A 13,171-nucleotide genomic window follows, 5' to 3' on the forward strand; every position below is an offset into this window, starting at 1 on the left:
TACGTTTTCTTACGCTAGATTTATCTTTAAATTAATAAATTTTGGCATTTTTACATATCAAAATGGAAATTGTAATAGAAATTACGGATGAGAGAAAACAATACTAATACAAGTTAGAAAATGAGCGTGTTTTGTGGCTATCGGTGTCCATGCCAGTTTTGTGAATTTGTTTGTTTGTTTGTCGAACGTGTTGAAAACGTGTGATCAAGCTGCTAGCTACACCTTTGTTTTTGCTACAAGTGTGTATTACATTTCATTATAGAATCATAATAATGGTCTACAAATATACTAATCATATAGTTTGGTACTCATTCATTTGGTAGAGGCAATGATTTGACCAAATTATATATCATATTCAAAACTAATGCTCTTTGAAAGTGAATCTTATCCCATTAGTAGATAATAATGTTTAACAAAATTTTGGAACTTCTTAGGTTTGTGTGTTCCTCCAAGTAAACCCTTTAGTTTGTAAAATTCTTGAACCGGCCCATCGGTTGGTTTTTGCTTAAAAATTACGATTGCTAAACCGAGAATAAAATTAATCATAACCAGAGTAAACCGAATAAGCCCGTCTCGAATAGATAAACCGGCGAAGGTTAACTCCTAGAAGCTGAGTCAGTTAAGTGAGTGAGTCGTTGCGCTGCGATCGGCGACTGTCTCTTCTCCGGAGAAACAAAAAAAAGAGTGAAAGATGAAGTTGAAGGTTGTGTACCGTAAGGTCTCCGATTACATCCGTTACGATCTCAAAGAAATCGTCTTACCTTCATCACTCCCCGATCCTCCTCACGTCGTTAAACGCCGCAAATTGACTTGGCACGAGCGATATCTCGTGAGCTTCCTTCACTCTCCCTTCCTATTTTTTCCTTTGAAATTTCCGGTAGTTTCTATCTTCTTCGAGCTCATTGTGGTTTATATCTCTAATTTAGAGTGAATGAATCCTTCTATTAGATCCTTAAATCAGCAGAGATTTGATTTCATTGTGTCTATTTTGGAAAATAGAGATAAACAAATGTGAGATTTTTCTTGGTTTGAGAAAAAAGGTTCGTCCTTTCTTATATAGGATCTTTTGATTCCAGTATGAATAATTCTCACCACTTTTTTTGATTAATTAGTCTTTTCCCTAGTATATGAACTTGATCTAATGCTAAACAATTCTGGGTGAACTTATTTATGTTTGTTATTAGGTGTTAAAGGAAGCTTCAAGGCTTTATGCTGCAAGCTGGGTGCGAGATATAGGTCCTGAACTTCGTCCAAATGATTACAAGAAGCAAGGGGACGCTGAACCTAAAAAACAAGCTAAGGAGACTGAGAATGAGCCCTCTGTTTTGGAAGATCTTGGTAAGAACTGCTGTGATGCTATTTTGCCTACCTTCATTGTCTCTGACTTATATTCAAAATAAAATGATCGAAGTTGGTAATGGCGGCCATTCCAAAATTGTAATCTGGCTTGCAAATTACAATTATTGATAAGTGGAACACTTATCCTTGTCACAAGAGTTTTGTTATTGATATTGAGAAGTCTTTTTCCCAACTAAAGTTTACTATTCGCTTATTGACTTATATACAGCGGTGGCTGCAAGAGGTGGGATGGAGACTCTGAGGCCTGCTTTACATCGCCTGTACATGACACGAGCTTCTCATTATAAAGATGCTCTTGCAAGCTTTATAAAAGGCTACCATGAGGGCTTGCAGCAAGTTATGCAGAATAAAGCAGAGTCTGAAGCCCCTGCAGATGAAGCTGACAAGTCTAAAAAGAGACCACCTGACCTTTAGTTAGCTCCAAAAGCAGGATTTATTTATGTGAATGCGAGTATGTATGTAGCTACATCGTGGGTTCTTTGATGGTGTACCACAACAATCCAATGATTTCGTCTTTAATGCACAATGTAGCCTATTTTGAAGCAGCTTCTAGAAAACAAAAACATCGACAGATGTTCTTCATAGATTTAAGTTCCAAAAACTTTTGTGATAAACCTGATTGTGATGGGTTTGATCCCCTTTACAGCGCTTATTCAGAACTCATTTCTCCGGGACTTTTACTGAGCACAAGCTAGCTCACTGCAGGGTGATGAGTGTTTGAACCTGCTGAAACAATAGTAAGCAACTCTGTGTTATAGATGTCTCCTGTTTTTTTTCCGAGGAAAGACTTTCAATTTTGTTTGGCATTTTCTCCACACCCTTGTTTCTACCCATGGTAAAAGCATTGTTAGTGGATTTTTAATATATGCTATGTGTAACAGTCTTCCATAATGCTGTTGCAGAAAAAGTTGGCTGGCCCCTAGAAGTTGTTAAAAAAGCATAGATATCAGATATATTTCAGGGGAAAAGCTGAGCAGTCGATTAAGAACTGTACTTTAAGTCTTGTTATGATCAAGACTTTATTGCAGGACAAACCCTTAATACAGGAGGAGGCCACTGAGCATCTTAACTATAGTTAAAAGCTTCAAAGACTAGTGATAATGGCACATGGCTGAGGGTCCCTCTCCCACTTACAGAGCCACTAAACCATTGAGCGGAGATCAATTAGCTTCAAGTCAACAAGTAAGTATCTTTTCTGAATCTTCATGGGCCCTTAGAAATTTCACCTGTGGCTAAGTAAGATCGAAACAAAAGTAGCTTAAAACGCATTTTGCATTACCTGTTGATTATCAACCTATCCTGTCAAGTCAAAAAAATGCGCCTGCCTGAAAAAGATTAGCACTTGCTACTGCACTCAAAACTGGAACATGTGCACATACAACCCGAACATTTGTAGGTAGTGACTGGTCATGATAAGGTTGTATTGTTTCCATCTTTGTTGTGAAAACTTTCTGTCCAATCAAGATATAGCTTTACTACTTTGGTGCCTTACACAGATAGTTTCGACAGCTTCTTTTTGACAAAGCATCCACTGAAATGATTGTAAAATGAAAATTTGCTATTGTCATAACCAAGCTATAGCCGTCTCACTACCAACAGTTTCTGAACAATGGATTCTCCTAACTTAAAGCAGCCTTGGGACTAGACTTAGAGTCCCTTGCCTGAGTGACTAGAATCTCTTTCTATAGTGGAGAGGAATGTGTAACATAAAAGAGTTAAGCCTATGTGTTAATTAGAAAGTTAGCTAGAGTCGACAATTAGAATAAGTAGATAAATTAGCAGACTTGTTGAGCATGGAGTAAGCCTTTGAGTATAGATGGCACTCAAGAGTTGAGGATTCTCTCGAACAGTTCCTTTGTTTTAGGTTGGTTTTAAGTCTGTAAGCGGATTTATTGCAGTAGTATATCAGAAAAGCTGGTACAAAACCATGAGATTATGGCTGTAAAACCCATGTTTAAAGGATTTTCTAAGAGAGATATATAAATGATGAAGAAACAATGTATCTGATAAAGGAGATCATTGGATCATAAACACAAATCTCTTTTTGGAAGCACATGGAGGTGGATGGATGGATAACTGATCCAATGATTGATTCTTTTTTCTTTTAAATGAGAGATAAAAATGTTGATAGAGCACTAAAAGAAGCAGTACATGAACAGACAATCGCTTTCAACAGATGATTCACTGTTCATCTGACCTTAGTACATGAAAATAAGAAAAACAGGTTCATGTAGGACTCTTCTTCTAAAGTCTTATTTTTTTATCTCTTTTTATTTGTTTGTCAAAATTTGTAGACTCCCAGTCTTTCAAGAGATAAAATTACAATATATTATATACGTGCAGCAGGTGACTTGATTGATCTGATTTGAATTGAACTATGCCTTACATTTTTTGTTTCTCTCCCAAAACTGCACTGGTTTTACAATAGCCATTATTGTTCCACCAAAAAAATAAATGAAACTATCAAAAACTTGTGTAGTAAGAAAGGGTAAAAAGCATGACCATATAGTAAACTCCACAACAATAGGCATCATTTGATTGGCCCTACTTTTGTTTCTATAAATAATCTCAACAATTTCCAATCTCATCTTTCACCAAAACAATTTTTTTTTTTTTAAAGATCATCATGACTTCACAAGTACATTGTACAACTACACATAATGCATTGTATATGTGAACACATCATCATCATCAATGGGAGAAGATATTTGCTCTTCTTCTCTGACTTTTTTGGACATATAGGAAAAAAAAGAAGACTTTGTCCTCAAATTCAGCGGTTTTTTTTTCCTTTTCCAAATTAGTTACATACAGTACGGAAGCTAATTGAGATATTTATTAAAATTTGCATACAAGTTTTTTTTCCAGAAAATTTGGCCTGTGTGGCTACAAAGTCTGGTCCCATAGGTAAAAAAAAAAAAAAAAACCTTTTTAGTCGATTCCGAAAATGTTGTTGTCACTTCTTTGGATCTCTCTCATCCTCGTCTTTGTCTATCTCTCTCAGCTCCTTCTTCATCGTTCCCCCGTGAAAGCTATATTCTGTTTTATTTACTATCATTATTATTATTTCATAATAAAACACACATGTCACACTACTAGTCTGTAATGTTACATCCACAATCATACTCAAACCTGGTAGGCATTATACAAAACATCAATTTCGTACACATTTCCTTATTCATGTTCATGGTTAGAAAAACATTGCGGCGCCAGTAATTAAAAACAAAAAAAGCAACAGTGATTATGGAGACTAACATATGTATATATATATATATACTTAATAATTAGATGAAAACTAAACTATATTGTAATACAGTACTACATGAAAGTGGGCTCTCTCAGACAAATCAAAAGTCACTTGAACAAAAGTGGCCATGTGCCACTGCTTAAAAAAAAAAAAAGGCTCTAGTCTCTCTTAACAGATTCCTGATTCCTCTTTCATTATAGTATTAATATTAATCTCTCCTAATCAGTCTCGTATATTTAATTATATTTTCAACTGTCTCGTCTCGAGAAACAGCGTCATCCATCTGTTTTTATATTATCATAATAATAATAATACTATAGTATATATGATGTGATGATGTAATGTACCTAAGAATGAATCGTGTTATAGGGTAAAAAAAAAAAGTTAAAATTACCATGTTATGAGGTTGAGAGTAATAGTAATACATGTTTTGGCCGTAGTAACCGTCGGGCGATTCAACTGCGGCGGCGGCTGCAACGGAATCATCTCCGTCGTTCTCATCCATTTGACACTCCAAATTCACCCCAAAAAGCCTCAACGTCCTTGAGCTCCCTCCGGCGACGGCGGAAGACGAAGGTGTGGAGTGAGTCTCCTCCGCCGCTGTTGCTACGGCGGCTCCTGTAAATCACCGACACGTGCGCTTCTTTTAAATTAATCAGATCAAAACAAAAAAAGTACACAACTGAACAAAAAGCACGTTTGTCCCAGGGGATTGGACGGTCTTCTTCACGCGCTCTTACATGCGCGTGTATAGCTAGCTATATTATACTATCAGTTACAGCTTGGAGAAATCAAGTAATCGATCGAGGTCTTTCATTTTTATATGGAGTAGTATTAAGGGAAGAGAAAAACAAAATTTAATTAATAGCTGTATAATACTAAGTACTTACTAGAATGTTACACTTATCTCAGGTAGTTGTTAATACTAAAATATCATTAACCTACATTATTAGCTATCAAGAAAGAAAGAAAAATCTATATTTTGGTGTAATGTTTTAATCCCCCCGACAGCATTATAGTCGATACTCTTGAACATGATTAACATAAACAAAATAAAATTAGAAACTAATTTACTCTACAAAAAAGGAGAAAGGTAAAATGGTAAAAAAAACAAAAAAGAGATAAAATACATATATACCGTAGTGGGAAAACTCTGAGTGAGAAGGAGGATTAGAGTAATTAGTAGAGGCGTGGTGGATTTGACGATAAGAAGGAGCTGCCATAGAAGTGGCGGAGTTAGTAGCTGGAGCGGAGGAGGAGGAGGAGCCTTGGCCACGTCTACGCCAACCAATGAAGAGTCTCCGTATATCAGAACGGTGTCGTTGGAAGAAAACAACGTCGCCTGGATCGAGCTGTTTGTCTTTGACGAATCTGCTCCATCCTTTAGTCAAGACGTAGCTCTGACTGCTGTTCCAGTAAGAGTATCTGAACCTCCAGGCCTTACCTGTCTCGTCTTCGAAGCTTAGAAGCATCCCTTTCTCCGACGACGATGAAGTGTCAGAAGCACCAGAGGAGACGACGACGGCATTGAGAGGGAAGTATTTCTCCGCGTGCTGTTTTGGTATGACGAGGCGGTTGAGTTTGCCGACGTCGCTTGGTGTGAGAGACTTCTCAAAGAGTGACTCTTTTAGGTCATCGTTCAGCCACGTGGCGGTGGTAGTTGCCTCCGATGTGTCGGTGGTGTGGCGGTGCTGCTGCTGTTGCCACAAGAGAGTGTGGTGGTGGTCTGTGGAGTAATGGTTGACTGACATTTTTCTAGGAGATAGAAAGCGAAAGAGATAGAGAGAAAGAGAATGGAGAGTGGTATAGAGAGAGAGAGATAGATGGTTAGGTGAAAGAGAGAGGTGGGTACTCGTAGTACTAATATAGTATGATACGAAGGAGAGAGATGAAAAAAACAATTGGGTGTTTTTTTTTGAAGGTTAAAAAAAAAATTGACGTGAAAACATTGGCAAAAAACTATTTTGAGGAGAGAGCAACACACGACAACCAGAAGACTTTTCTTTCTTTTAAGGTTTTGCGTGATGTTTTATCTTTTTCCATCATTATTACTTTCTTGCTACTTCTTGCAGTCCGTATTCTTATATGGATTTACTATTTCCTTTTTTTTTATTCTATTTGTCTACATAATATTTATGTAATGTATGTTCGGTGAATGTTCTTGAATACATTGGATTCCACGACTTGAAGTATGATACTTCAGTTTTATATAAAGGTTTATAATAGGTACGTAGCTAGAGATATGTTAATTAAAAATCTCTTATATGTAATTTTGTTAGGAGTTATGAAAAGGTTATATTCTCAGGTGAGATTGGTGATTAGGAAGAAATTCTAGACAAGAAAGAAGAACCAAAAGATTTATTAAAAAGTAAAAGTTAGGCTACACGAAAACCCAAAGAATCAACCTATTTAGAGCTAGAAGGATCTGACCATTTTGAAAAGAAAATGCAATTATTGGGAGTTCAATTTTTTTTTTATGTCATTTCTTAGTAGCATCCTGAAAAAAATTATGTTCGTTGCGTGCCTCTCGAAATGTTACCAAAAGAAGAAAAACAAAGATATGGTCCTTGTTATCTCGACGCAATTAATAGACAGCATATATATTCATACACATTTTATTCGTAAAAGTTAGACGTACGTAATTCACAGTCAACTGCGATAAATGATACGTATTGTTAGGCCGTGTTCGGTGTTCGAAGTTCGATGCACTAACGTTAGCATTCGTCATCAGTGTTAGTTTCAGGTTCTTAAAAAGCCTTTTCATTGGTAAGTAAAGTTATATCTATTTTGGGGTTGACGATCACAATCAAAGTTTGGCATTAGCCTACATTTTATTGCAGCATCATTTTTAGTATTAACGAATATTGTTATAAAATTTACATTCGAAACAAATATAAAGGATATATAATAATCCAATACTTGCCAACTGATAAAGAATATATACATTTTTTACTTTGTCTTTTTAAACAAGAATAGATTAATCTTAATGACACAGTAAAAGAAGGTATAGTAGTCGACGTTTTCTTTACTTTCACACATACTCGCGACATTTTTATTTTTGTGTTAAAATTACTCTCGACATTTTTGTTGAAGACCTTTACTGTCTAAGGTAAAATACTGTTGGATTCAAGTTACACAAGATTTTTTTTTGCAACACAAGTTCTACAAAATCTTTGGTGATGGTAATATATTACAAAATAGTTATTTTTCTTCTTAACGTCGACGACATATATGTGTAGTGTACTACTGCATTTGTGTATTGGGTCTATTTTAAGGAAATAATAGATGACAAACAATTGGGAGGTCTAATAGGTAGGAGGTAAACACTAGCAGTGTAGCTGCTGGAAATATTATAAGAACTACTGAATTAGGACGAGCATGTTTGATTTTGAGCTCCTCCGAGAAAGAAAAAAAGGAAAAAAACGATTTCCTATTTTAAATAGTGATTTAATTATCTTTTTTATTTTTATTCTGTGTTTCTGCTACATAAATTTGTACCATCTATCTAACCTAACCCCCTTCCCACGGACAACATATTAAAATAAAAATAAACTCCAACACTTATTATGATCAAATAATACTTACTCCCTCACATTGGTTTTGGAAGGAAAGAATGGCTCCGATTGTTAACATAGCCAAAGCTGTAAGAAAGAGTTGTACGTGAAAATTGTACAAAAAAGCAAAGAGTAAAGCTTTTAATAAAGTTTTTGGTAAAGTTTTTGTGATTGGTAAAAATTCAAAATTGTACCACTTGTAATACTTTGTTTTTGTTCACCAATCACTACCAATACCAATCTCTCTATTCATTCATTCTTATAAAAAGATTGAGACAATATTAACCTCTTTTTTTTGGAAAAATAGTGTCACTTATATATAGGATTTTTCGGTAATAATTGACATAAATATAGTGTATGTACACTCTAATGTACGCTTAAGCTCTTCAGTTTTTAAGGACTCATCTTATGATTATTTCTTCTGAGAAACGATTGAAAGTTCAAGTTCTTTTAGGAACCCCAACGTACTGATTATAAATATGAAGCTATATATAAATTGAAGGCAATTTCATAAGAAAATTTAGTAACAAATAGTAAATGAAAGATATAATACAACTATACAAGCTGATAGCGTAGGGGAAAAAGAGGATGACGGAAGCATGATGAAGGAAGAGAGATCTAACGGTTGAGAGGGCATAATAATGGTTTTTTCACCCGAAGGAGACACTTTACCCTCACGCAACTTGTGGAGTCATGTGCTTTGCCTTTCCCACACACCATTCCATGCATCTTCAATTCTTACTCTCTTCTCTTTCTTTGTTTTATGATTCCCCAAAAAAAAAAAAAGTATGAGAGGACTCGAACTATAGCTGCATTTAGTGCCACAGAAGAATAAACTATTAACCAATCAACTCTCATTGGGTTAAAAAATTGATACATATAAACACAGAAGAAAAGGCTGTGAAACTACTAGGTGCAAAATATCTCATAGCTAGATAGATATGTCAACATTTAAAATCATGAAAAATGATAAACTATATTCTTATAACAAAATCACTCAATAAATCTACAAGATTTTACCATGTAAGTATTTTTTTACAGTAAAGTGCATAAAATTATAATTATCTATTCGATCTTAACTTTAATACCACACATCATTTTTCTAAAGATAATCGTAAAATCCAAAAGACATGCAAATGGAGACCAACGTGGTCCGGTTCTGTTTTATTTGACGACTTTTTTTACCAAATGTTTTTCTTAATTATAAAGTAAACTCTTTTCATTTTTCATATTTTTTTTTGATAAAAAAAGCTCTTACCATTTTTCATTTACAAAACAAATTCTGAAACATTTTTCGCGTGCTTGCTGGACACCATTATTGGTTTTTAGACGTTTTTTTTTTCTCTTTCTTAATTTTTGACTAAATATTACTAAGATATATATGATAGTGAACCGAATTCCAAAAGCTTTTACACTTCCATCATTTGAAATTTTAACAAACAGAACTCTAATAACAAATATTCGACATCCAGTTTTTTTTTATTTACATAATCTATACTCTAGTCTCTATATATGATTATTCATGTTAAATTTTATTTTTCTTATCAAGGTTTCGTAAAAGAATAAAATGAAAATTGATTGCTGACAGTGGGCCAACTGCCCTTCAAGTATAGAGGACCATCTAAACTGATTATAATATAAACTCATAATATAGCAAATGATAATATATAAATAGAAAGTTGGGTTTTTTTTCTTCAAATGTAATTATAAGAAGAAAACAACAATTATGCGATAAGATTTGTATCATTGGATCTTTTTCCTCCTCTTTTCGTGTTTCAATCCTCTCCTCACAGATCTTTGTCGTGTTATATATTTCTAACTATTTCAAAATTTCATCAGAGATACATAGTTTTTTTTTTGGCTTTTAATGATAATACCTAGATTTCTACTTCTTTTCATTTATATAATGCACATATATCAATTCTTTTGGTATTTGAGGATAATTGAAAAAAAAAAAACCAGTTATTAGTATTCGCCAGTTATATATCGTTGATCTATAAAAGTTCCGCGGACGATGACCTCCCACTTCAACTTATCAGAAGAGCGCCAAGAATCACTCAAAAAAAAAAAGCAACACGTCTCACACCACTTTGCGAAAGCACAACATGTGATATTATGCTTATCTGGTATGAAACATAACTTTTGCGAAACAAATATGCATATACTATCAGTGCGAGCCATGCTAAGGTTGGTGTAACGAACTTATAGTTCTCTAAATTTTTGACATTTCAAATGAGCTTTTGAAACATCCGAATATCGTCTAAAACAGAAGGGATTTGTTGTTAATATAACATAACATAGAATTTTATAGTTGATAAGCAAGTGAAGTTATTTATCTTACAAAACTATTTGTTTCATGTCCCGCGCTCTAATCCAATCACAAAAACCAAGCACGGTCACGGGTGCTGATAATTGTGGTATTTATCTTCACCGGGGGTTGTAATTATACGTGTGACATAGTTTCAGAATGAATTTGTTCCATAGCTAAGACATGTCTTCTTCAGCACATAATGATTGAATTAGTGTTGCAAAAAGATTTAAGTTATGGGACAAAGGCGACATCATTTCCAGGTCGATTTCGAGACACCTTTTTCGCATGTACGTCTGCACCAATTAAACGCGTACACTTTGTTATTTTATTTATGTCCTTTTCTGTAAGTAATTTTTAACATCTATGTTAGAAGTTTATATTTTCACTATAGTGATATTGCACATGTTAGGGTCATTTCCTCTCCAATGACAGTTGAGGTTGTTGGGCTCTTGTATGTATTTTGTCCTTTTATTTTTATTTTCGCTGTATGTTAAGAGTCTCATAGAGCATGATTTATTATTTTCTGGTCTTCTAATCCTATGCAATTTGATAAATAATACTTATATATTATTTTCTTCTTCCATTCGTCACAAATGATATGTATATATATTTTTTTTGTTAATAATAACGAAGGGAAATTATTGGAGAGCACATATGTATATGTAAATTTTGGCAACAAAGGGAAGAAAGGTTTATAATCAGGTTAGATTATCTCTAAATCACCGAACTATATTGATTAGTCTAACGTTTAGTTTGTATTGAAGATCAAGTTTTCACGTTTTTATATGTAAGTAAACCTACGTTGAAAAGTTTTTAAAGTTGGAATATGTGAATCGACTGTTAACTACATACGTATTACATTTAAATCCTCTCTATTCTATATATGAAGTGTATCAATTTCATAAGCTGCAAGATTAAGTGGAATTTTTACGAAGTATGTGTGTCAAAATGTGATCTTGTTTTTGCAAATTTTCAAAATACTTGATATTCGTTTATGTCATTCAGGTAGCAAAGTAATACTCGCCAAACCAGGTATTGACGTACGGTACAAAATCGAGTGCTCAAAAGTCTCAACATGACCTGTACTGAGTCCACATTTTGGATAACCTTAGCGCTCTTGCAAATTGCAATAAAGTGATAAGCCTATACAAATACGCATACGAAACATGTACAACTATAGTCTATAGATAGTGGGAGGACGTAGTGGACACCTCTCAGAGTTTTCCAAGCAAGAAATTTTCTTGGTCATACGTAAATTGTAGTCGCATATATAAATAAGCATTATTTGAGCAAATTGAGACACACACACACACGTATACTAGAATACTACCAAATTGTTTACATACACCTGCACGTATAACGTAGTAATATATATATATATATATAATGCTCCCTCGAAGGAAATAAAAGGGGGCAGGAGCGGAATCTGCGATGTAAATCGTGGAGGGTTTCTATAATCTGCAAGTTCCTTTATTTAAATGTCTCTAAACGACAACCTTCCTTTGTTATTTTTGGAAAGTGGTGCGTGAAGCTTCACTGAGCTTCGGGTAAGTTGCTATTTTTCTATTCTTATTAGTCTTACATATTCATGATATTTTCTCGATTCCCTAGTAAAAATAGCATCATCTCTTTATTTCTTCTTCAAATCGTGTTCCCCCTTGTTGTTTGTCCACAAATGGTTCCCTTTTAGTTGTTCGTGTTTTCGTTATGAGTGAGTACTTTCCAAATACAATAATATTAATAGAGGATTCACTTGTTGATTGACTTACCATTCAAGTTGAAACCAATGGCGTATATCTTGCGTTATACAAATAGGTTATAGGTACGTCACATTCGACTGAAATCGAGATCATTTACAATATCTGTAGTATAATCAATCTTTTAAGATGATATTTTCTTACGCTTAGATGGAGTACTTGTACTTCCTATCTAAATGTTCGTTTTCGTATAAATGTAGATAATAACATTTTAGTATGTTTTAAGAAGAAAAAAAATAAGAACAAATATGTCTCTCTAATAAAAACTGCTGAAACATTAAGATTTGTTGAAACTAAGATGGAATTGTCGGAACGGTTTGAAAGTTATATCTCGCTGTTTCATAAAAGATAGTGTATGTATTCAGTCTCGAACTAGTCATCCCAAGTGGAGCAATCCCTCGTGCATACTAACCAAATGAAGTATTAAAGTATCTATTTTGAGTGACAATAATACGTTTTGGATGTATCATATACGTATATTGGGTAAGACGTTTTTGAATTGAGAAATAACATTTTCATGGTGTAGTTTAGTAAGTGAGGGATTGTGATTCATATCAATTCACTACCCTTTCAGGTATGGTTTCCCAAATGGATCACTAGAAATTGTTATGTTTCAACTCATGGTCTCGAGTTATAAAAAAGAATTAATAAGTCAATAGTGAACTTAAAAACAAAGTGTAGTTAAAACTTAAACCTATAACTTAAGCATTAACTCAGCTCTATCTAATGGTATCAGATGGCAATATAATTTTTGCATTTGCATATACATACATCATAGGTATGTGTGAAGAAAAACTTATTGACTAAGGTATTGATATCTCTTAAGCAGGGGGACCAAAGCATTTGGTAGTAGTATTTTCTAATTATTTCCAAACAAAACTCAAACCCGGAGGAATAGCCGAATAGGGAGAGGACCACACTTCTTTTTTTTTTTTTTTTTTTTAAA

The 13,171-nt window shown here is 34.1% G+C and overlaps 2 protein-coding genes across 3 annotated transcripts; one reads left to right on the plus strand and one right to left on the minus strand.

Moving 5' to 3' along the window:
* Positions 605-2,033, plus strand: LOC104734628. The gene is made up of 3 exons (XM_010454238.2): positions 605-829; positions 1,185-1,338; positions 1,568-2,033. Exons 1-3 carry the CDS (start codon positions 692-694, stop codon positions 1,771-1,773), a joined length of 498 nt encoding a protein of 165 aa, XP_010452540.1. The 5' UTR covers positions 605-691; the 3' UTR covers positions 1,774-2,033.
* Positions 4,175-6,460, minus strand: LOC104734629 (B3 domain-containing protein At5g06250-like). Of its 2 annotated transcripts, none has more exons than XM_010454241.2 (3): positions 5,742-6,460; positions 5,029-5,221; positions 4,175-4,395 (listed from the first exon to the last, which is right to left on the minus strand). In XM_010454241.2, exons 1-3 carry the CDS (start codon positions 6,352-6,354, stop codon positions 4,389-4,391), a joined length of 813 nt encoding a protein of 270 aa, XP_010452543.1. In that variant the 5' UTR covers positions 6,355-6,460; the 3' UTR covers positions 4,175-4,388. The 2 variants fall into 2 exon arrangements, with proteins under 2 accessions (XP_010452543.1, XP_010452542.1); XM_010454240.2 differs by having other exon boundaries at positions 4,998-5,221; positions 5,742-6,458.

Source organism: Camelina sativa, chromosome 13 (genome assembly GCF_000633955.1).
Source record: "Camelina sativa cultivar DH55 chromosome 13, Cs, whole genome shotgun sequence".
Lineage (NCBI taxonomy): Eukaryota > Viridiplantae > Streptophyta > Magnoliopsida > Brassicales > Brassicaceae > Camelina > Camelina sativa.